General features: G+C 54.3%; 3 protein-coding genes across 3 annotated transcripts; all 3 read left to right on the top strand.

The window, feature by feature from the left end:
* Window positions 1-1,488: 1,488 nt before the first annotated feature.
* On the top strand, window positions 1,489-4,471 carry LOC134550533 (mas-related G-protein coupled receptor member H-like). The gene is given in 3 exon segments (XM_063397272.1): window positions 1,489-1,689; window positions 1,691-3,895; window positions 4,210-4,471. Coding segments are annotated over 2 exon segments (921 nt in total). The 5' UTR covers window positions 1,489-1,519; the 3' UTR covers window positions 2,442-3,895; window positions 4,210-4,471.
* A 5,121-nt stretch (window positions 4,472-9,592) lies between these two features.
* Window positions 9,593-10,589, top strand: LOC134550641 (mas-related G-protein coupled receptor member B5-like). The gene has a single exon (XM_063397370.1). It carries the CDS (start codon window positions 9,669-9,671, stop codon window positions 10,587-10,589), a length of 921 nt encoding a protein of 306 aa, XP_063253440.1. The 5' UTR covers window positions 9,593-9,668.
* Window positions 10,590-16,714: 6,125 nt separating this feature from the next.
* LOC134550532 (mas-related G-protein coupled receptor member H-like) lies at window positions 16,715-18,702 on the top strand. The gene has a single exon (XM_063397271.1). It carries the CDS (start codon window positions 16,730-16,732, stop codon window positions 17,648-17,650), a length of 921 nt encoding a protein of 306 aa, XP_063253341.1. The 5' UTR covers window positions 16,715-16,729; the 3' UTR covers window positions 17,651-18,702.
* Window positions 18,703-22,611: the final 3,909 nt, after the last annotated feature.

The following is a 22,611-nucleotide window of genomic DNA, read 5'->3' as shown; positions in this document are numbered from 1 at the left end:
CGACTCTGCACAGCAGCTTCAGCCAAAATCCATCTTGAACTCATCTTTGTCCTCAGGAATTAGGGTGGGCTCTAAGTGCTTACAAACTGCTGCAAGCACCTGATTGCTGTCCTTGCCTTGGGCTGGGGGAGCCTGCACTGGAATGATGGAAATGGGAGTCCATGGTCCAGGGGTGCTGCCATGAGCCCCGGGCAGGTTTTGGCAACGATTCTGGAGCTCTTCCCAGAATGGGAGTTGTTTCTGACAAGCAGCCAGGAGCTACACCAGCGCTGCCAGCACTGCCAGCATTGCAGGGCCAGCAGCAGCACCAGCAGCCCTCTGCTGCTGGAGGGACAATGACCCCTCAGGGAAGGGAAACAGGGAATGGCAGAGACCTGACAGGAGAGGGAAGGCAATTGAAGAATGGGACACTCTCCTGGGAAGGAGCGTTTCTATTTAGGGGTAAATCAGGAGCCATTCAAAACTATTATAAACGTGTGTTATGGAAATTTGCTCTCGCAAACGTTGAACGGATATGATGTGTGTTGTAATGTTAAAAGAAGCTCTGTGAAGATTTGGAGTGTTCCTAATGTGAGTATTGTGTTCCTGCTGAAAGCTGCAATGCTGGTCTGGGACCACAGCGGGGAGTGGAAGGCAGAGGGAGGGCACAAGCTCCGGGAAGGCGGGAGGAAGGAGGAGCAGTGTGGGAAGAGTGGGATATGGATGAGTGTGGGGTTGGCTCAGCAAGGGGATCTAAGGGATTGTTCCCGTTGTGGGCGGGCTGCGTCTGACCGTGCTTGTGGATCTTGTTTTTTCATGGTCGTAGTTTAATAAACATTTTTAAAAATATAAGGAGTGAGGCGTCATTTCTCACAACAAAGAAAAAGACCACTTGATGATTTGTAGGGGGAAGAAAGAAAGATTCAAGCTCAATATCCCCGAGGCTGTGGAACTCCGACTGCCCCGTGACTGCACCGAGACTTTGGAAACAACAGCGGGACCGGGCACGGGAGGAGCCAGCGGGACGGGAGTGGGGAGCTCCTGGTGGTCTGGGCACTTTCTCCTTCCTGTGACTGACCTGAGAGGAGCCAATTTAGGAGATTGATCCCAAAGGAGCACGGGGTACCAGGAAGCGCCGCTGATCTGCACAGACCCCTTGGCCTGCTGCTGCCCCACTGGGAACAGGTCAGTGCAAGGTTTGCCCTCCTCCCTACCCCACCTCCCTCTCCTCCAGCAGCTGCTCTGCTCCTGCCACCCTCTCTGGTGACCGCAGGGCCCTCCCCAGCTCCCCCCTCCTCTGCCCTGCCCTTCCCTTCCGCATCCCCTGCTGAACATCCCAACCCTGCCACCTCCCTCTCCCACCCCACCATTTCCACTGCCCTCCTCCCCTCACATCTCACTTCTCCCCTCTGAATCCTTCCCACTGCAGGGAGCTGCAGAGGAGCCGCATGCTCCATCCCGGCATTCTCCAAGCACTGACTGCCCATCCACTCTGACCACAGCCAGGGGACACATCCCACTGCCTGCCCAGCGTCCATCCATGGAGGTGACCACCGTGTCCCCATCTCCCGCCTCAGCCACTGAAGGGGACGATCTCTGTGACATAGATGTCACCAGTGTGGCCATACACAGTGTGACCCTGCTCATCAGCCTCTGTGGGCTGGCTGGGAATGGGGCTGTGCTCTCCCTCCTCAGCCTAGAACTCCCTAACTGGCATTTTTGACCTGGCTCTTCTTGACTTCCTCTTTCTGCTCTTCACAGTCCCCTCCACCATCCTCTTCCTGGTGGAGGACATGTCCTGCTTTGCTATCATGCCCTTGCCATACTTGAGTTTCCTTTTCCAGCTGTCAGTGGTCTCCTGCTACTGGGCGCTGGTTCAGCTCATGTTCAGCTTCATGAATCTGAATATCCACAAGCCCTGCATGCTTTGCTGCCACCACAAGCTTCCCAAGCGCCTGTGCTGGTTGGTGTTCAGTGTCCAGTACTGGGCCTTCTTTGCTCTCTTTACTGTCATTCCTGCAGTGACAAACCTGTGCCCATCACACCAGCAGGAGCACTGCAGGATGGCAGCCAACTACGTGTTCATTGTCATCGTGCTCCTCTTTCCTGCAACCGTAGTAATTTCTAAGATAATTGACCGCATTAGGGGCAAGCGGGGCTCCAAGAAGAAGCAACCCCTGAAGCGAAAAATCGTTCTCTTCCTCATTGTGAACATTGTTCTTCTCCTTCTCATCCTCTGCAGTTTACTGACGATTTTTGGCTACACAGTTGTTTCTTCCCTGGTCCTTTTCCTGCTCAACTGCATCCACAGCAGTATCAAACCCTTCATCTACTTCTTGGCAGGAGGTTTCCAAAGGCCCTGCTCCCTGAAATCCCTCCAGCTCTCCCTCCACAGAGTCTTTGATGAGCAGAAAAAAAAAGCTGCCCGCAGAAATGTGGACTCCACGGACACAGGGGTCTGAGCCTGGTGATCCCTTCCCCTGCTCTGCTGAAGGACCCTGGCAGAGTGGCTCAGGCTTTCCTTGAGCCGCCTGATCAAGAAATACTCACAGGATGCCCCTCCCTGTGGTGCTGGATTCCTGCAGGAGAAGGCAGCAGGGGCAGTGCCGTGGGTGATTTTGGAGGGATGCTCTGCAGGGAGCTCATTGGAGCATGGCTTTCCTCCTCCCTCCTGGATGCACATGGCTCCAGGCAGAGCAGCTGGGCTCAGTTCTGTTCCCCAGTTCTATTCCCCAGGGAAAGATCCTCCTTGCCTCAGCCCCAGGGAATGAACTCCATCTCCTCTGGCTACACACAGCAGTTTCCTGGTGTTTTCAGGGGTCTCTTGCCTGCAAAGAATGTGACACCTTAAGGCCTGGGGACACACCCAGCACGGGGTGCTGCTCATTTCCCAAATCCCTGCAGGGCTGGTGCCTCTGGATGGCAGGAGAGGGGCTGGGATCACAGGGAGCATCCTTCCCCTTCTGTCTGGCAGAGCCGGCCCTGCATTCCCAGCTGATGGGGAGAGACACCAGGAAGTGCTGCAGAGCTGGGCAGCGACAGCAACATTCCCTTCTTCTTTCAGGGGAGATTTGTCACATTCTTGAATTCCAGAATTCAATGGTTCTGAGTAAAGGGCAGGGTCGATGGTAAACTCCACTGAACCCTTGTGCCTGAGACCAAAAGGAATATGGAACATGGAAACTCCTATCCCCAGATGCTTGGACCATTGAATTTCACAGGAATGAGGGGGTTCTGCTGCTGTTCTGCAGAATGGGGCCATGCTGTGGTTCCCAGCATCCAAGTCCAAGGAAGCCCTGGAGCACCTCTATCCTCAACCTGGCCACCCTCGGGAGGAGCTGCACAGCGACTCTGCACAGCAGCTTCAGCCAAAATCCATCTTGAACTCATCTTTGTCCTCAGGAATTAGGGTGGGCTCTGAGTGCTGACAAGCTGCTGCAAGCACCTGATTGCTGTCCTTGCCTTGGGCTGGGGGAGCCTGCACAGGAATGATGGAAATGGGAGTCCATGGTCCAGGGGTGCTGCCATGAGCCCCGGGCAGGTTTTGGCAACGATTCTGGAGCTCTTCCCAGAATGGGAGTTGTTTCTGACAAGCAGCCAGGAGCTTCACCAGCGCTGCCGGCACTGCCAGCATTGCAGTGCCGGCAGCAGCACCAGCAGCCCTCTGCTGCTGGAGGGACAATGACCCCTCAGGGAAGGGAAACAGGGAATGGCAGAGACCTGACAGGAGAGGGAAGGCAGTTGAAGAATGGGACCCTCTCCTGGGAAGGAGTGTTTCTATTTAGGGGCAAATCAGGAGCCATTCAAAACTATTATAAACGTGTGTTATGGAAATTTGCACTTGCAAACGTTGAACGGATATGATGTGTGTTGTAATGTTAAAAGAAGCTCTGTGAAGATTTGGAGTGTTCCTAATGTGAGTATTGTGTTCCTGCTGAAAGCTGCAATGCTGGTCTGGGACCACAGCGGGGAGTGGAAGGCAGAGGGAGGACACAAGCCCCGGGAAGGCGGAGGAAGGAGGAGCAGTGTGGGAAGAGCGGGATATGGATGAGTGTGGGGTTGGCTCAGCAAGGGGATCTAAGGGATTGTTCCTGTTGTGGGCGGGCTGCGTCTGACCGTGCTTGTGGATCTTGTTTTTTCATGGTCGTAGTTTAATAAACATTTTTAAAAATATAAGGAGTGAGGCGTCATTTCTCACAACAAAGAAAAAGACCACTTGATGATTTGTAGGGGGAAAAAAGAAAGATTCAAGCTCAATATCCCCGAGGCTGTGGAACTCCGACTGCCCCGTGACTGCACCGAGACTTTGGAAACAACAGCGGGACCGGGCACGGGAGGAGCCAGCGGGACGGGAGTGGGGAGCTCCTGGTGATCTGGGCACTTTCTCCTTCATGTGCCTGACCTGGGAGGAGCCGCTTTAGGAGATTGATCCCAAAGGAGCACGGAGTACCAGGAAGCGCCGCTGATCTGCACAGACCCCTTTGCCTGCTGCTGCCCCACTGGGAACAGGTCAGTGCAAGGTTTGCCCTCCTCCCTACCCCACCTCCCTCTCCTCCAGCAGCTGCTCTGCTCCTGCCACCCTCTCTGGTGACCGCAGGGCCCTCCCCAGCTCCCCACTCCTCTGCCCTGCCCTTCCCTTCCGCATCCCCTGCTGAACATCCCAACCCTCCCACCTCCCTCTCCCACCCCACCATTTCCACTGCCCTCCTCCCCTCACATCTCACTTCTCCCCTCTGAATTCTTCCCACTGCAGGGAGCTGCAGAGGAGCCGCATGCTCCATCCCGGCATTCTCCAAGCACTGACTGCCCATCCACTCTGACCACAGCCAGGGGCCACATCCCACTGCCTGCCCAGCGTCCATCCATGGAGGTGACCACCGTGTCCCCATCTCCCGCCTCAGCCACTGAAGGGGACGATCACTGTGACATAGATGTCACCAACGTGGCCATACACAGTGTGACACTGCTCATCAGCCTCTGTGGGCTGGTTGGGATTGTGGCTTTCCTCTGCCTCCTTGGCCTGAAATGGCGTAACATTGGCATCTTTTTCCTGGCTCTTCTTGACTTCCTCTTCCTGCTCTTCACAGTCCCCTCTGCCCTCCTCTTCCTTGTGGAGGACCTGTCCTGCTCTCTTATCCTGCCCCTGCTGTACTTGAGTTTCCTTCTCTAGCTGCCATGGTCCTTCTGCTACTGGGCGCTGTTCTGGCTGATGTTAATCAGCCATAATCGGAACATGTACAAGCCCTGGATGCTCTGCTGCTGCTGCAGCCTTCCTGAGTGCCTCTTGTGCTTGATGGACACTGTCCACTACTGCATGTTTCTTGCTCTCTTCATTGTCATTTGTGTAATGCCATACCTGTGCCAATCACACCAGCAGGGGCACTGCAGGGCAGCTCTCATCTCCATGCACACCCTCATCCTGCTCCTCTTTGCTGCACCCATACTCATTTTTCACACAATCAACTTCATTAAGACCAAGAGGGGCTCCAATCAGCAGAAAAGCAAGAGGCAAGACACGGTTATCTCCCTCATTGTGCTCTTCATTGTCCTTCTCAGCCTCTGCAATTTCCTGCTGCAGCTTGGCTACACTGTTGTGTCTTCTCAAGTTCTTTTCCTGCTCAACTGCATCCTCAGCAGCATCAAACCCTTCATCTACTTCTTGGCAGGGAGGTGCTGGAGGCCCTGCTCCCTGAAATCCCTCCGGCTCTCCCTCCAGAGGGCCTTTGAGGAGCCACAAGAAAGCGCTGCCCACAGCAATGACCCTGCCTTGGACACTGTGCCCTGAGCCTGCTGATTCCTCCTGCTGCGCTCCTGAGGGCCCCTGGGACCGTGGCTGAGGGATTCCTTAAGTCCCCTGAAGAATAAATATCCAAAGTGTCACCGTCCCTGTGCTGGTGCATCCCCTCTCCCTTTCCAGGCCGTGCTGGGATCTCAGGAAGGCTCCGCAGGCCTCAGCGCTGAGGAGCAGCCCCTGGCCTGGTCACAAACACCCTCTGCTCCAGGAGCTGCTGCTGTCCAGCCTCCTCTGGGGTGTATGAACAGCCTTGGAGATTGGTTTAATTCCCTGAATCCCTGTTCTCACCCTCCCAAAGCGAGGTGCTGCCCGAAGCGTGGCCAGAGTGAAGCCTTGTTGTGGCTGAGGGCCGTGGCCTGGGGCTGTGACCAGCGGTGCCAAAGGAGACCCTTGGGGCTCTGCTGGGCCCAGCAGCGCTGACCAGAACCTCCCTCGGAGCGGGGCCTCTCCCGGCTGGATCTCTCCTGTTCCCTGCCCTCAGGGATGCCCAAACACCCACAGATCCTAAACCCATCCCCACTGCTCGAGGCTCAGCCCTTGGCCCACTGAGGAGATGCAAACAGATCCGGAGTGAGCATTTCCCTGCCTCCAAGGGGAATTTCTCACAGGGACCTTGCACTGCCTCTGTCTCTGTGTGCACACACGTGTGCATCTGCTGTGGCACATGTGGGAGAAATGCTGCTCCCTCAGGTGTTGAAGGACCTGAGACATCTGAGTACCTCAGGCCTGGAAGGAAGTATAGGGCATAAATGAGGTTAAAGGCTGTTGAGGGTTCTTCCTCTATTGAATTGCTCAATTTAAGGTGGAACTGAAGTACTGTGAAGTGTGAGTGCAGGAAAGCTTCAAGGCCATTTTCCTTTTTATCCTTACCCTCACTGTTCTTTTGTCACACACACAAACACACACACAAACACACACACACTTTGCTGTGCTGTTGCTCCAGATTAATCCTGGTTTTACTGATATCCTTGCTGGTGATTTTGTGCCTTCAGAAATTCTCCCTCTGCCCTGGCTTTGGCCTCTCCCTCAGCAGGCTCGGATGGTGCAGCTGCAAGGGAAGGGGGAGTCTGTGGTGCTCAGCACAGGCACCCCCTTCCAGGAGCAGGGTGACATCTGTGTCTGTCACCACGGGCTCCACGGGGCATCAACCCCCTCCCTGTGGCTTTGCTGAGGGCACTGAGCTGGGGGTGTTCAGCCTGGAGAGGGGAAGGTTTGGGGAGATTTTAGAGCCCCTTCCAGAGCCGGTAGAGGCTCCAAGAGCTGGAGAGGCACTTTGGACAAAGGCCTGAAGTGACAGGACAAGGGGCAATAGTTTCCCACTGCTAGAGAGCAGGGTTAGGTGGAATATTGGGAAGAAATCCTTCCCTGTGAGGCTGGAGAGGCCCTGGCACAGGTTCCCAGAGATGCTCTGGCCACCCCATGCCTGGAAGTGTTCCAGGCCAGGATGGATGGGGTTTGAAGGAACCTGGTCTAGTGGACAGGTTGGTAATCTGTCCCTGCTTGCAAAGGGGTGAGATCAGGCAAAAACAGCCACAAGTATTCCCAGGACTGCAGAGGATGAGCTCTGGTGAAGGGCTGCAAAGGGGACCACAGAACCCCAAAATCTGGTCTCCAATTGCTTTCATTGCATCATCAGGGGTATTGGCAGGAAGGAATGTGGGCTCTAATGCTGATTATGCAAGCATGTCCTGGTTGGACACTGACCAAACACCAGGCAACCAAAAAAGCCCTGTGCTCACCTTCTCTTGCTCTCCGCTGAGCAGAGGAGAGGGAAACAAGAATTAACAAAGGGCTCATTAGTTGAGAGGAGGACTGGGAGAAAAAAAACCCCTAAGTGTAATACTTGGTTAAAATTTAACACTAATAAGTAGTTTTATTATTAACAGAGTCAGAGGATGATAATGAGAAGTAAAATGAAACTTTAAAACACCTTTTCTCCCCCTCCCTCCTTCCCACCAACACTGCAGGGAGACAGGGCATGGGGGTTTTGGTCACTTTGTCACTCCAGATCTTCTTCTGTTTGCTCAGGGAGAGGAGTTTTTTCCTGCTCTGTCATGGGGTCTCTCCCACGGGATTCAGTTCTCCATGAGCTTCTCCAGTGGGGCTCTAATCTCAGGAGCAGCACTCCTGCCAGAACTGCTGCAACCTGAGTCCCTCCCAAGGGCAAACCTTCTTCTCAAAGCTGTCACAGCGTGGGTCACTCTTCCACAGGGTGCAGTCCTCCAAGGACAGACTGCTCTCGTTTGGAAGCACGGGATCTCTTTCTCTCTCCAGGAGCAGGAGCCCTCTCTCTGCACTCAGGTCTCCCACTGGATCACAGCTTTCTCTGGCAGGCACCCACTCCAGCTTGAGCACTTCTCCCACAGGCTGCGAGTGGATTTGTGCATCCCCTCTGCACTTCATGGACTGCTGCAGGACAGTTTGTTTCATCACAGTCCTCACTGCAGCCTGCAGAGGAATCCCAGCTGTGACGTTTGGAGCACTTCTTCCCCCTTGTTTCCATCGACCTTGGTGCCACCATGTTGTGTTCCCTCACATGTCTTCACCCTCCCTCTCTTCTCTGACTCCAGGAAAAACTGCTGCCCATGGGTGCCACTGCCAACAAATTGTCCCAGTTCAAAGATTCTTCCAGAATTCCGCAGTGCCCAGAGCTTGATCTCGCCCGGGTTCCAGGCTGGGAAATCGCTCGCCGTGTTTTCCCCACGGGCCAGACGACCCCATGGAGGCAGTGCAGGCTGCTTTGATTTTCTGCTTAAATGTGTCCTCACCGAGGCGTTACCAACCTCTCCAGTGGTGCCAGCAGCGTGTCCATCTTCAGAGCCAGCACAGATTGGCTCTGGCAGACGTGCTGGAAGCTTCCAGCAGCTTCTCACAGAAGCCTCTTCCTGTGGCCCTGCACCGCTACCAAAAACCAGGCTGTGCCAAATCAGCACAAAGCACCTGATTGCTGTCCTTCCCTTGGGCTGGGGGAGCCTGCATCAGAATGAAAAAATGGGAACTGTTGGCTCAGTTGGGCTTCCTTGGGCCCAGGGCAGGTTTTGGTAGTGATCCCAGAGCTCTTCCCAGAAAGGGAGGTGTTTGTGACAAGCACCAAGAGGCTTCAGCAGCACTGCCAGAATTCCAGTGCCACCAGCAGCACCAGCAGCCCTCTGCTGCTCGAGGGACCATGACCCCTCATGAAACCAAAATGAGAAATGGCAGAAAGAAGTGTTTCTAATGAGGAGGAAAAGAGGACCCATTCTATTCTCAAGCAGAGTTTTGACACGACTCATTCCTCTGTAGCAAAAAAAAAAAAAAGCAGCAACGAAAAAAACCAATCAAACCAAATGTATTGAGACACTGATCCAGGCAATGATGCAATTTTCTACTGCACCATGATCCCACCAACAAACAACACCAGGACAGGGCATGGGAGGAGCCAGCAGGACAGGAGTGGGGAGCTCCTGGTGAACTCTGCACTTTTTCCTTTATGTGCCTGACCTGGGAGGAGCCGCTTTAGGAGATTGATCCCAAAGGAGCACGGGGTACCAGGAAGCGCCGCTGATCTGCACAGACCCCTTGGCCTGCTGCTGCCCCACTGGGAACAGGTCAGTGCAAGGTTTGCCCTCCTCCCTACCCCACCTCCCTCTCCTCCAGCAGCTGCTCTGCTCCTGCCATCCTCTCTGGTGACTGCAGGGCCCTCCCCAGCTCCCCCCTCCTCTGCCCTGCCCTTCCCTTCCGCTTCCCCTGCTGAACATCCCAACCCTGCCCTCCTCCCCTCACATCTCACTTCTCCCCACTGCAGGGAGCTGCAGAGGAGCCGCATGCTCCATCCCGGCATTCTCCAAGCACTGACTGCCCATCCACTCTGACCACAGCCAGGGGCCACATCCCACTGCCTGCCCAGCGTCCATCCATGGAGGTGACCACCATGTCCCCATCTCCCGCCTCACCCACTGAAGGGGACGATCTCTGTGACATAGATGTCACCAACGTGGCCATACACAGTGTGACACTGCTCATCAGCCTCTGTGGGCTGGCTGGGAATGGGGCTGTGCTCTCCCTCCTCAGCCTGAAAATCCATAACATTGGCATCTTTGACCTGGCTTTTGCTGACTTCCTCCTCCTGCTCTTCACAGTCCCCTCTGTCCTCCTCTTCCTGGTGGAGGACGTGTCCTGCTCTCCTATCATGCCCCTGCTGTACTTGGGTTTCCTTTTCCAGCTCTCAGTGGTCTCCTACTACTGGGCGCTGTTCCGGCTGACAGACACCAGCATTGCTGATTTTGTGGAGAAGCTCTGCGAGCTCTGCTGTGGCTGCAAACTTCCTCTGCGCCTGTGCAGATTGGTGGACAGTGTTGAATACTGGGCCTTCTTTGCTCTCTTCACTGTCATTCCTGCAGTGACAAACCTGTGCCCATCACACCAGCAGGAGCACTGCAGGGCAGCTCTCATCTCTGTGCATGCCCTCATCCTGCTCTTCTTGGCTGCACCCGTGGTCATTTTCAGCACAATCGACTTCATTAAGGCCATGTGCAGCTCCAAGAAGCAGCAAAGCAAGAGGCGCGACATCGTTATCTTCCTTATCCTACTCTTCATTGTCCTTCTCAGCCTCTTCAATTTTCTGCAGCAGCTCGGCTACACCTTTGTGTCTTCCCAGGTTGTTTTCCTGCTCAGCTGCATCCACAGCAGCATCAAACCCTTCATCTACTTCTTGGCAGGGGGTTTAAAGGGCCCCTGCTCCCTGAAATCCCTCCAGCTCTCCCTGCAGAGGGCCTTTGATGAGCAGAAAAAAAAAGTAGCCCACAGAAATGATGGCTGCATGGACACAGTGATCTGAGCCTGGTGATCCCTTCCCCTGCTCTGCTGAAGGACCCTGGCAGAGTGGCTCAGGCTTTCCTTGAGCCACCTGATCAAGAAATACCCACAGGATGCCCCCCCCTGTGGTGCTGGATTCCTGCAGGAGAAGGCAGCAGGGGCAGTGCCGTGGGTGATTTTGGAGGGATGCTCTGCAGGGAGCTCATTGGAGCATGGCTTTCCTCCTCCCTCCTGGATGCACATGGCTCCAGGCAGAGCAGCTGGGCTCAGTTCTGTTCCCCAGTTCTATTCCCCAGGGAAAGATCCTCTTTGCCTCAGCCCCAGGGAATGAACTCCATCTCCTCTGGCTACACACTGCAGTTTCCTGGTGTTTTCAGGGATCTCTTGCCTGCAAAGAATGTGACACCTTAAGGCCTGGGGACACACCCAGCACGGGGTGCTGCTCATTTCCCAAATCCCTGCAGGGCTGGTGCCTCTGGATGGCAGGAGAGGGACTGGGATCACAGGGAGCATCCTTCCCCTTCTGTCTGGCAGAGCCGGCCCTGCATTCCCAGCTGATGGGGAGAGACACCAGGAAGGGCTGCAGAGCTGGGCAGGGACAGCAACATTCCCTTCTTCTTTCAGGGGGCATTTGTCATATTCTTGAATTCCAGAATTCAATCGTTCTGAGTAAAGGGCAGGGTCGATGGTGAACTCCTCTGAAACCTTGTGCCTGAGACCAAAAGGAATATGGAATATGGAAATTCCCATCCCCAGATGCTTGGACCACTGAATTTCACAGGAATTAGGGGGTTCTGCTGCTGTTCTGCAGAATGGGGCCATCCTGTGGTTCCCAGCATCCAAGTCCAAGGAAGCCCTGGAGCACCTCCATCCTCACCTGGCCACCCTCGGGAGGAGCTGCACAGAGACTCTGCACAGCAGCTTCAGCCAAAATCCATCTTGAACTCATCTTTGTCCTCAGGAATTAGGGTGGGCTCTGAGTGCTGACAAGCTGCTGCAAGCACCTGATTGCTGTCCTTGCCTTGGGCTGGGGCAGCCTGCACTGCAATGATGGAAATGGGAGTCCATGGCCCAGGGGTGCTGCCATGAGCCCCGGGCAGGTTTTGGCAAGGATTCTGGAGCTCTTCCCAGAATGGGAGTTGTTTCTGACAAGCAGCCAGGAGCTTCACCAGCGCTGCCAGCACTGCCAGCATTGCAGGGCCAGCAGCAGCACCAGCAGCCCTCTGCTGCTGGAGGGACAATGACCCCTCAGGGAAGGGAAACAGGGAATGGCAGAGACCTGACAGGAGAGGGAAGGCAGTTGAAGAATGGGACCCTCTCCTGGGAAGGAGCGTTTCTATTTAGGGGCAAATCAGGAGCCATTCACAAATGTTATACAGAGGTGGTAATGGAGATAGGCTCTCGCAAATGTTGAACGGATATTATGTGTGTTGTAATGTTAAAAGAAGCTCTGTGAAGATTTGGAGTGTTCCTAATGTGAGTATTGTGTTCATGCTGAAAGCTGCAATGCTGGTCTGGGACCACAGCGGGGAGTGGAAGGCAGAGGGAGGGCACAAGCCCCGGGAAGGCGGGAGGAAGGAGGAGCAGTGTGGGAAGAGTGGGATATGAATGAGTGTGGGGTTGGCTCAGCAAGGGGATCTAAGGGATTGTTCCTGTTGTGGGCGGGCTGCGTCTGGCCTTGCCTCTAGACCTTGTTTTTGCCAGGTCGTAGTTTAATAAACAGATTAAAATTTTAAGAAATGAGGCGTCGTTTCTCATAAAAATGCACAAGACGACTTGATTTTTAGGGTAAAAAGAAAGAATCAAGATTGTCATAAATGCCAATAACTCGCTTTTTGAAATTTATGAAAATTTAATAAAGAATAAAAATTGGTTACAAAAAACTTAATACAATAATAAAAGTTCAAAAAGTTTTCAGAGACAGGACAAATAATGAGGCAATAAGAGCAAAGAAGGTAGCCCGGGCCTACCGTCCCCTCTCCTTTCCAGAGAAAGGCTCACAAGGAGAAGGGCCCCGTTAGGGAGAAACCTCTCTATTTTTGAGGACAAACTTTAATGATTATGCATACTTTATCTAAGAAAAACCCGTTTGTCAAGAGCCTTCTGCTAAACCCTTGGCGTCATGGAGTCTGGCTTGACCAGGTGGCTTCTGTGGATTCAAGGAGATCTGCATCTTTGCCTCTGAAAAATCCAAGAGGGGTTTTAGTCTGGTGTAATTGTTCTCTCTGTGCAGAAACCTCCGGGTTATCTTCTCTTTTCTCTTGAGCTAAGGAAAATACCTTACACACAATTTTTACTTAGATTCAATGTTAAAAACTACATTTACTATATTATTAAAATGTTAATACTGCATAACTTTTCTACCTAGCATATTACATATAGTAAATGTCTGCGTAGAGCCACACACACAATATGCCTTTTTCACAAAGATCAATATCCCCGAGGCTGTGGAACTCCGACTGCCCCGTGACTGCACCGAGACTTTGGAAATAAACAGCGGGACCGGGCACGGGAGGAGCCAGCGGGACGGGAGTGGGGAGCTCCTGGTGATCTGGGCACTTTCTCCTTCATGGGACTGAGCTGGGAGGAGCCGCTTTAGGAGATTGATCCCAAAGGAGCACGGGGTACCAGGAAGCGCCGCTGATCTGCACAGACCCCTTTGCCTGCTGCTGCCCCACTGGGAACAGGTCAGTGCAAGGTTTGCCCTCCTCCCTACCCCACCTCCCTCTCCTCCAGCAGCTGCTCTGTTCCTGCTGTTATGAACGAATTCTCAGTGAGTGTGGATGCTCCAAAGGCTGCCCCTGTGTAGGTGCTGTAGCCCGGGATGTGGTGGGGTTATGTCTCCAGAACTCCTGAGACTGATGTCGCAGCCCCTCTCCGCGGGAAAGGGGCGGCCCCGCCGGCCGGCCGGGAGCTGTGGCTGATGTCGCACACCCTGAGAGGTGTCGGAGTGCCTAGCGTGGTTCTGTGGAGCTCTGGAGGGGGCAATGGGAGGCGCCGGTGCCCTGGCGCCTCAGAGACAGGCGACCCCCATCCCTGGCAGGTCTGGACAGCCATCCTGCCGGTCCTGCATTCCTACATTAGCATGTTAAAGCAAGGTGATTGTCCTAGCTGTGCCTACCCAAGGTGATTGTCCTAGCTGTGCCTACCGTAATGGGAGCGCACCTAGTTCCCCTCCATGCTGCCTACTTGAGCAGGGCGTATGCAAATAAGACGAACACACAGCACGCTGGGAGAGAGTTCTTTGGGGATGAAAGGCACTCCAAAATGGAAGACTGGACACAGTGAAAAGATCCAGGTGGTGCTCTGGCCGAGGAAGGAGTGGATGCACCCCCCTGGCCTGATTCAAAGACTCGCCAAAACCTAGTAAGTGTCTGAATGGAATGGGAGTGGACCAGCTCTAGGGACTAGGACAGAGACTGGGAAACTGTAGGGCTCTTTCTCAGAGAGAGAAGAGCTGCTATCTGCTACTCTGCATTTCAGTGATAGACTTTAGCTTCTCTGCCTTTTCATAGTTGACCAGAGAGAGCTTCTACCTGTTCCCATGGGGACAAGGATTTGCCATCTACTTCTGCCAGCTGAGTGATGAACTGCAAAAGCACTTGCTCTTTCGGATTACTACAGCAGTGTGAAAAACTCTTGCTAAGCCTTACCATCCAGCTGATCACGATTACAAAGAGCTGATCACTTTAATAAAAACTGAATATTAATAAATGCATATGCCCTGTTCTTTTCACTGCCATCCTCTCTGGTGATCGCAGGGCCCTCCCCAGTTCCCCTCTCCTCTGCCCTGCCCTTCCCTTCTGCATCCAGTGATGAACTGCACAACCCTCCGATTGCTTGCATTGCTCCGTCAGGGGTATTGGCAGGAAGGAATGTGGGCTCTAATGCTGATTATTCAAGCATGTCGTAGTTGGATACTGGCCAAATGCCCAGAACCCAAAAAAGCCCATTGCTCACCTTCTCTTGCTCTCAGCTGAGCAGAGGAGAGGGAAACAAGAATTAAAAAAGGGCTCATGAGTTGAGAGGACGACTGGGAGAGAAAACACCCTAAGACAGAAAAAAACTTGGTGCAAATTTAATGGTATTAAATAAATTTATTATTAACAGAGTCAGAGGATGATAATGTGAACTAAAACGAAACGTTGAAACACCTTTTTTCCCCCTACCTCCTTCCCACCAACACTGCAGGGAGACAGGGCATGGGGGTTTTGGTCCCTTTGTCACTCGAGATCTTCTTCTGTTTGCTCAGGGAGAGGAGTTTTTTCCTGCTCTGTCATGGGGTCTCTGCCATGGGATTCCGTTCTCCGTGAGCTTCTCCAGTGGGGCTCTAATCTCAGGAGCAGCACTCCTGCCAGAACTGCTGCAACCTGAGTCCCTCCCCAGGGCAAACCTTCTTCTCAAAGCTGTTACAGTGTGGGTCACTCTTCCACGGGGTGCAGTCCTCCAAGGACAGGCTGCTCTCCTTTGGAAGCAGGGCTCTCTTTCTCTCTCCAGGAGCAGGAGCCCTCTCTCTGCACTCATGTCTCCCACTGGATCACAGCTTTCTCTGGCAGGCACCCACTCCAGCTTGAGCACTTCTCCCACAGGCTGCGAGTGGATTTGTGCATCCCCTCTGCACTTCATGGACTGCTGCAGGACAGTTTGTTTCACCACAGTCCTCACTGCAGCCTGCAGAGGAATCCCAGCTGGGACGTTTGGAGCACTTCTTCCCCCTTGTTTCCACTGACCTTGGTGCCACCACATTGTGTCCCCACATATGTCCTCACCCTCCCTCTCTTCTCTGACTCCAGGAAAAACTGCTGCCCATGGGTGCCACTGCCAACAAATTGTCCCAGCTCAAAGATTCTTCCAGAATTCCGCAGTGCCCAGAGCTTGATCTCGCCCGGGTTCCAGACTGGGAAATCGCTTGCCGTGTTTTCCCCACCGGCCAGACGACCCCGTGGGGGCAGTGCAGGCTGCTTTGATTTTCTGCTTAAATGTGTCCTCACCGAGGCGTTACCAACCTCTCCAGTGGTGCCAGCAGCGTGTCCATCTTCAGAGCCAGCACAGATTGGCTCTGGCAGACGTGCTGGAAGCTTCCAGCAGCTTCTCACAGAAGCCTCTTCCTGTGGCCCTGCACCGCTACCAAAAACCAGGCTGTGCCAAATCAGCACAGAGCACCTGATTGCTATCCTTCCCTTGGGCTGGGGGAGCCTGCATCAGAATGAAAAAATGGGAATTGTTGGCTCAGTTGGGCTTCCTTGGGCCCAGGGCAGGTTTTGGCAGTGATCCCGGAGCTCTTCCCAGAAAGGGAGGTGTTTCTGACAAGCACCGAGAGGCTTCAGCAGCACTGCCAGAATTCCAGTGCCACCAGCAGCACCAGCAGCCCTCTGCTGCTCGACGGACGATGACCCCTCATGAAACCAAAATGAGAAATGGCAGAAAGAAATGTTTCTAATGAGGAGGAAAAGAGGAGCCGTTGTATTCTTCAAGCGGAGTTTGACAAAACTCACTTCCTTTGTAGCAAAAGAACCCACGCAAAATCCGATCAAATCATGAGAATTGAAAGTCTTATGTACTCAAGGACAGAATTTCCTACTGCACCATGATCCCACCAAGAAACAACAGCGGGACCGGGCACAGAGAGGAGCCAGCAGGACAGGAGTGGGGAGCTCCTGGTGAACTCCGCACTTTGTCCTACATGTGCCTGAGCTGGGAGGAGCCGGAGCCGCTTTAGGAGATTGATCCCAAAGGAGCACAGGGTACCAGGAAGCGCCGCTGATCTGCACAGACCCCTTGGCCTGCTGCTGCCCCACTGGGAACAGGTCAGTGCAAGGTTTGCCCTCCTCCCTACCCCACCTCCCTCTCCTCCAGCAGCTGCTCTGCTCCTGCCACCCTCTCTGGTGACCGCAGGGCCCTCCCCAGCTCCCCCCTCCTCTGCCCTGCCCTTCCCTTCCGCATCCCCTGCTGAACATCCCAACCCTGCCACCTCCCTCTCCCACCCCACCATTTCCACTGCCCTCCTCCCCTCACATCTCACTTCTCTCCTCTGAATCCTTCCCACTGCAGGGAGCTGCAGAGGAGCCGCATGCTCCATCCCGGCATTCTCCAAGCACTGACTCCCCATCCACTCTCACCACAGCCAGGGGCCACATCTCACTGCCTGCCCAGCGTCCATCCATGGAGGTGACCACCGTGTCCCCATCTCCCTCCGCACCCACTGAAGGGGATGATCTCTGTGACACAGATGTCACCAGCGTGGCCATACACAGTGTGACACTGCTCATCAGCTTCTGTGGGCTGGCTGGGAATGGGGCTGTGCTCTACCTCCTCAGCCTGAAAGAGCGTAACACTGGCATCTTTGACCTGGCTCTTCTTGACTTCCTCTTCCTGCTCTTCATAGTCCCTTCTGCCCTCCTCTTCCTGGTGGAGGACGTGTCCTGCTCTCCTATCGTGCCCCTGCCGTACTTGAATTTCCTTTTCCAGCTCTCAGTGGTCTCCTACTACTGGGCGCTGTTCCGGCTGACAGACACCAGCATTGCTGATTTTGTGGAAAAGCTCTGCGAGCTCTGCTGCGGATGCAAACTTCCTCTGCGCCTGTGCTGGTTGTTGGAAAGTCTCAATTACTGGTCCTTCTTTGCTCTCTTCACTGTTATTCCTGCAATGACAAACCTGTGCCCATCACACCAGCAGGAGCACTGCAGGGCAGCTCTCATCTCCATGTACGCCCTCGTCCTGCTCCTCTTTGCTGCACCTACGGTCATTGTTCAAACAATCTACTTCCTTAGGGCCAAGTGGGGTTCCAAGAAGAAGAAACCCCAGAGACGCAAAATCGTTATCTTCCTCATTGTGCTCCTCATTGTCCTTCTCATCCTCTGCAATTTCCTGCAGCAGCTTGGCTACACCCTTGTGTCTTCCCAAGGTTTTTTCCTGCTCAACTGCATCCACAGCAGCATCAAACCCTTCATCTACTTCTTGGCAGGGAGGTGCTGGAGGCCCTGCTCCCTGAAATCCCTCCGGCTCTCCCTCCAGAGAGTCTTTGACCAACAGAAAAAAAAACCCGCCACCAGAAATGATTCCTCCATGGACACAGGGGTCTGAGCCTGGTGATCCCTTCCCCTGCTCTGCTGAAGGACCCTGCCAGAGTGGCTCAGGCTTTCCTTGAGCCACCTGATCAAGAAATACCCACAGGATGCCCCTCCCTGTGGTGCTGGATTCCTGCAGGAGAAGGCAGCAGGGGCAGTGCCTTGGGTGATTTCTGAGGGATGCTCTGCAGGGAGCTCATTGCAGCATGGCTTTCCTCCTCCCTCCTGGATGCACATGGCTCCAAGCAGAGCAGCTGAGCTCAGTTCTGTTCCCCAGCTCTATTCCCAAGGGAAAGATCCTCCTTGCCTCAGCCCCAGGGAATGAACTCCAACTCCTCTGCCTACACACAGCAGTTTCCTGGTGTTTTCAGGGATCTCCTGCCTGCAAAGAATGTGACACCTTAAACCCTGGGGACACACCCAGCACGGGGTGCTGCTCATTTCCCAAATCCCTGCAGGGCTGGTGCCTCTGGATGGCAGGAGAGGGACTGGGATCACAGGGAGCATCCTTCCCCTTCTGTCTGGCAGAGCCGGCCCTGCATTCCCAGCTGATGGGGAGAGACACCAGGAAGGGCTGCAGAGCTGGGCAGGGACAGCAACATTCCCTTCTTCTTTCAGGGGAATTTGTCACATTCTTGAATTCCAGAATTCAGTCGTTCTGAGTAAAGGGCAGGGTCGATGGTGAGCTCCACTGAACCCTTGTGCCTGTGAACAAATGAATATGGAATATGGAAATTCCCATCCCCAGATGCTTGGACCACTGAATTTCACAGGAATGAGGGGCTTCTGCTGCTGTTCTGCAGAATGGGGCCATCCTGTGGTTCCCAGCATCCAAGTCCAAGGAAGCCCTGGAGCACCTCCATCCTCACCTGGCCACCCTCGGGAGGAGCTGCACAGCAACTGTGCACAGCAGCCTCAGCCAAAATCCATCTTGTTCTGATCTGTGTCGTTTTGTAACCACTCCTGAATTGAGTTTGCATTTATATCTGTTGTTTGTTTCCAATTCAATAACTCCAATCCCAACATTTCTTGAATAAACAACATCCGGGCTTTGCTACAGAGCCTGACCCTGTTGAACAATGTCAAAAAATTGCTCATTTCTCATTTCCCACAATGTTGTAAGCTTTTAATACCCTCTGCATGTCTCTAGACTGAAAAAAGGCATGACCAGGTTCTACCCAGTGAGGGGGCTCTGATCCAGTAGAAGGAGAAGAGTCTGACCTTGTTTCCTCTCACAGCCTGGAGAACTTCCCCACACTGCACTCCCATCACCCCACACACCCCAGCTGCTGTCCCTGGGTCAGGATCTTCAGGAGTTCCCTGCAGTGGTCACTTGGGAAAGGGCAGCAAAGCCCCTGGGCTGAGCCCCAGCAGCGTCCGCAGCGGCTCTGTCCCAGCTCCTGCCACAGCCCCTGTTCTCCTGCTGGCTCCTCTTCTGCAGGGCTCTCACCAACAGGGAACCATTGCACAGCCTCTGCTGGGATCAGGGCTCTGCTGCTGATCTGCTCTTGGCTTTCTCCAGGAAAGGAGGAACAGGAGAGAGCCTCAGCAAGGAGACCGATGGCAAAGGGAGTTTGTCCCCATGTCAGCTTCCTTTTCCATTTTTAAAGCAACCCCAATCCCAAAATCTTCTCATTTGAACTGCCTGAACTTGCCCCCTCTCTCTCCTGGGGTGGATCCTTAGGACCCTGCACTACAAATGTGCTGCTAAACTTTGATTTCTGGTTCAAATCTAATTTTGCCACTTGCATACCCCAATGGCAGTGGTACTTCACCTTCACCGCCCGGTTTCCAAGAGAATCCATGGAATAATAAATTCTGTGTGTGAGCTGGAGCACAGGCACAGAGCAGAGGGATGATTTAGGATTCCAGCAATGCCATTTCTTCTGTGAAGAGGTGAATCAGTGCTGCTGTCTTGGCTTTAAGCCTTAGAAAGTCAGAGGTTTCATCTGAGTCATCTTCTACACTCCCTTGGCAGTCCCACAGCAGCCTGCAGTGAATTCCAAGGAATTCCTAGACAGCTGAGGTGAGATGATTCCTACCCAGGCTGACATGGCTCAGGGATCTGGGATGCTCCTGCTGGAAAGTGACACGTGTGGTGGCCCTGGGAGCAGAACTGTCACCTCTCTTCCCTGCTGACACCACGTTTGTGTCCCCAGCTATGGGATGTCACATCCCCTCCCCAGGGCAATCCTTTCAAGGGCAAACACTTCATGATCCGTGCGCTGACGGGGCTCCAGGAGACGGGGAGAGGGACTTTGGACAAGGGGAATGGAATCCCATTGAGAGAGGGTGGGTTCAGATGGGATGTTGGGAAGAAATCCTTCCCTGTGAGGGTGGGGAGGACCTGGAACAGGTGCCCAGAGAAGCTGTCGCTGCCCCATCCCTGGAAGTGTTCCAGGCCAGGATGGATGGGGTTTGGAGCAACCCGGCATACTGGAAGGTGTCCCGGCTGGCAGAGGGACAGGATGGGATCAGGTACAAACATCCACAAGTGCTCCCAGGACTGAGGAGGAGGAGGAGGAGCTCTGCTGAAGTGCTGGCAGGGGGTTCACAGCACCCTGGTCTCTGACAGCTTCCATTGCATCATCCAGGGGATTGGCAGGAATTAGGGTGGGCTCTAAGTGCTGACAAGCTGCTGCAAGCACCTGATTGCTGTCCTTGCCTTGGGCTGGGGCAGCCTGCACTGGAATGATAGAAATGGGAGTCCATGGCCCAGGGGTGCTGCCATGAGCCCCGGGCAGGTTTTGGCAACGATTCTGGGGCTCTTCCCAGAATGGGAGTTGTTTCTGACAAGAGCCAGGAGCTTCACCAGCGCTGCCAGCACTGCCAGCATTGCAGGGCCAGCAGCAGAACCAGCAGCCCTCTGCTGCTGGAGGGACAATGACCCCTCAGGGAAGGGAAACAGGGAATGGTAGAGACCTGACAGGACACAGGGCAGAGAGAGGAGCCAGCAGGACCGGAGTGGGGAGCTCCTGGTGATCTGGGCACTTTCTCCTTCATGTGCCTGACCTGGGAGGAGCCGCTTGAGGAGATTGATCCCAAAGGAGCACGGGGTACCAGGAAGCGCCGCTGATCTGCACAGACCCCTTTGCCTGCTGCTGCCCCACTGGGAACAGGTCAGTGCAAGGTTTGCCCTCCTCCCTACCCCACCTCCCTCTCCTCCAGCCGCTGCTCTGCTCCTGCCACCCTCTCTGGTGACTGCAGGGCCCTCCCCAGCTCCCCCCTCCGCTTCCCTGTCCATCCCGTCTCTATCTTGACATGGAAATCGGCCAAAATAAACTTTCTGTCACAATGGGAAGCATTTGAAGCAGCAATTCTTTACCTGCACAGGGCACACTGAAGGATCTCTCAGAGATCTGTGTGTGCTGAGACTTTCCAACAGGGGTTTTATCCATTATAACCACACATAATCATTTATATGTGTTTCTTATCTGATACACAACCATCCCTTTCCTGGAACTCTTTTCCATGTGTCCTGCTCCTGCTGGAAGCCCTGTTCTGATCCTGGAGGATCATTCAGAGGGGTCTCTGGGGGTCCCATTCCCTGAGTGCTGCGATATGAAAGGTGACCTTGCCTTGAACTTTTGCTTTGGCCATGCCCTGTTGCTCCTTGTTACAGAACTTGCCCCAAACCACTGCAGCTCTCCTTATTTGTTTCTCCACTGGCTCCAGCCACATTTATCATCCTGTGTGTTCCTGAGGAGCCCATTGGAGCTGGGCTTCCCTCCTCCCTCCTGGGTCCTAGAACACTCTGGGCAGGAGGAGCAGAGACACTGCCCGGGTCCCGTGTGGAGTGGGGCTGTCAGGGGAGAAAAAGCAGCCCTGGGTGGGTTCTGGGGTGTCAGAGCAGTCTGGAAGGTTCAGGAGAGGGTCAGAGGGGGTTTGAGTGGGTCTGGATGCAGCAAACGCAGAGGACTGCAGAGCCTGACAGGGCACACTCAGAGTGGGGGAGCGGCTGCTGTGTGGGAAACCTGTGGGATGGGATGGGATTGGAGAGTGGGGTGGGAATGGAGTGCAGAGATGGGATGGGAATAGGACAGGACAGGACAGGACACGACAGGACAGGACAGTGCAGGGAGCAGCCCAGCTGTGCTTCCTTAGGGCGAGGGCGGGTTTTGGCAATGATCCCAGAGCCCTTCCCGGAATGGGAGTAACTTCTGAGAAGCACCCGGCTGCTTTATCACCACTGCCGGCACTGCCGGTGCCACCAGCGCCACCAGCAGCCCTCTGCTGCTGGAGGGACCATGATCTCTGAGGGAAGAGAAAAGAGGAATGGTAGAAACCTGTCAGGAGAGGGAAGGCAGTCAGAGAATGGGACATTGTGCACAGCAGTCACGTTTCAAATCAGGAGGAAATGAGCATCCATTTGCAAAATATTTCGTTTGGAGCTCTTGATAAAAGTCGTTTTCTCTGTAGAAATAAACCCCAAAGATGAATAACTCTGAGGAAGTGAAATTCTGACGCAGCCAAAGATGCAATTTCCGACTCCCCTGTGACTGCACCAAGCCTTGGGAAGCAGCACCAGGACAGGGCACGGAGAGGAGCCAGCAGGACGGGAGTGGGGAGCTCCTGGTGATCTGGGCACTTTCTCCTTCCTCTGACTGACCTGGGAGGAGCCGCTTTAGGAGATTGATCCCAAAGGAGCACGGGGTACCAGGAAGCGCCGCTGATCTGCACAGACCCCTTTGCCTGCTGCTGCCCCACTGGGAACAGGTCAGTGCAAGGTTTGCCCTCCTCCCTACCCCACCTCCCTCTCCTCCAGCAGCTGCTCTGCTCCTGCCACCCTCTCTGGTGACCGCAGGGCCCTCCCCAGCTCCCCCCTCCTCTGCCCTGCCCTTCCCTTCCGCATCCCCCGCTGAACATCCCAACCCTCCCTCCTCCCTCTCCCACCCCACCATTTCCACTGCCCTCCTCCCCTCACATCTCACTTCTCCCCTCTGAATCCTTCCCACTGCAGGGAGCTGCAGAGGAGCC

Source organism: Prinia subflava, chromosome 5 (assembly GCF_021018805.1).
Source record: "Prinia subflava isolate CZ2003 ecotype Zambia chromosome 5, Cam_Psub_1.2, whole genome shotgun sequence".
Lineage (NCBI taxonomy): Eukaryota > Metazoa > Chordata > Aves > Passeriformes > Cisticolidae > Prinia > Prinia subflava.
Note: the sequence above shows the minus strand (reverse complement) of the source record. Positions and strands in the feature narration are given on the sequence as shown.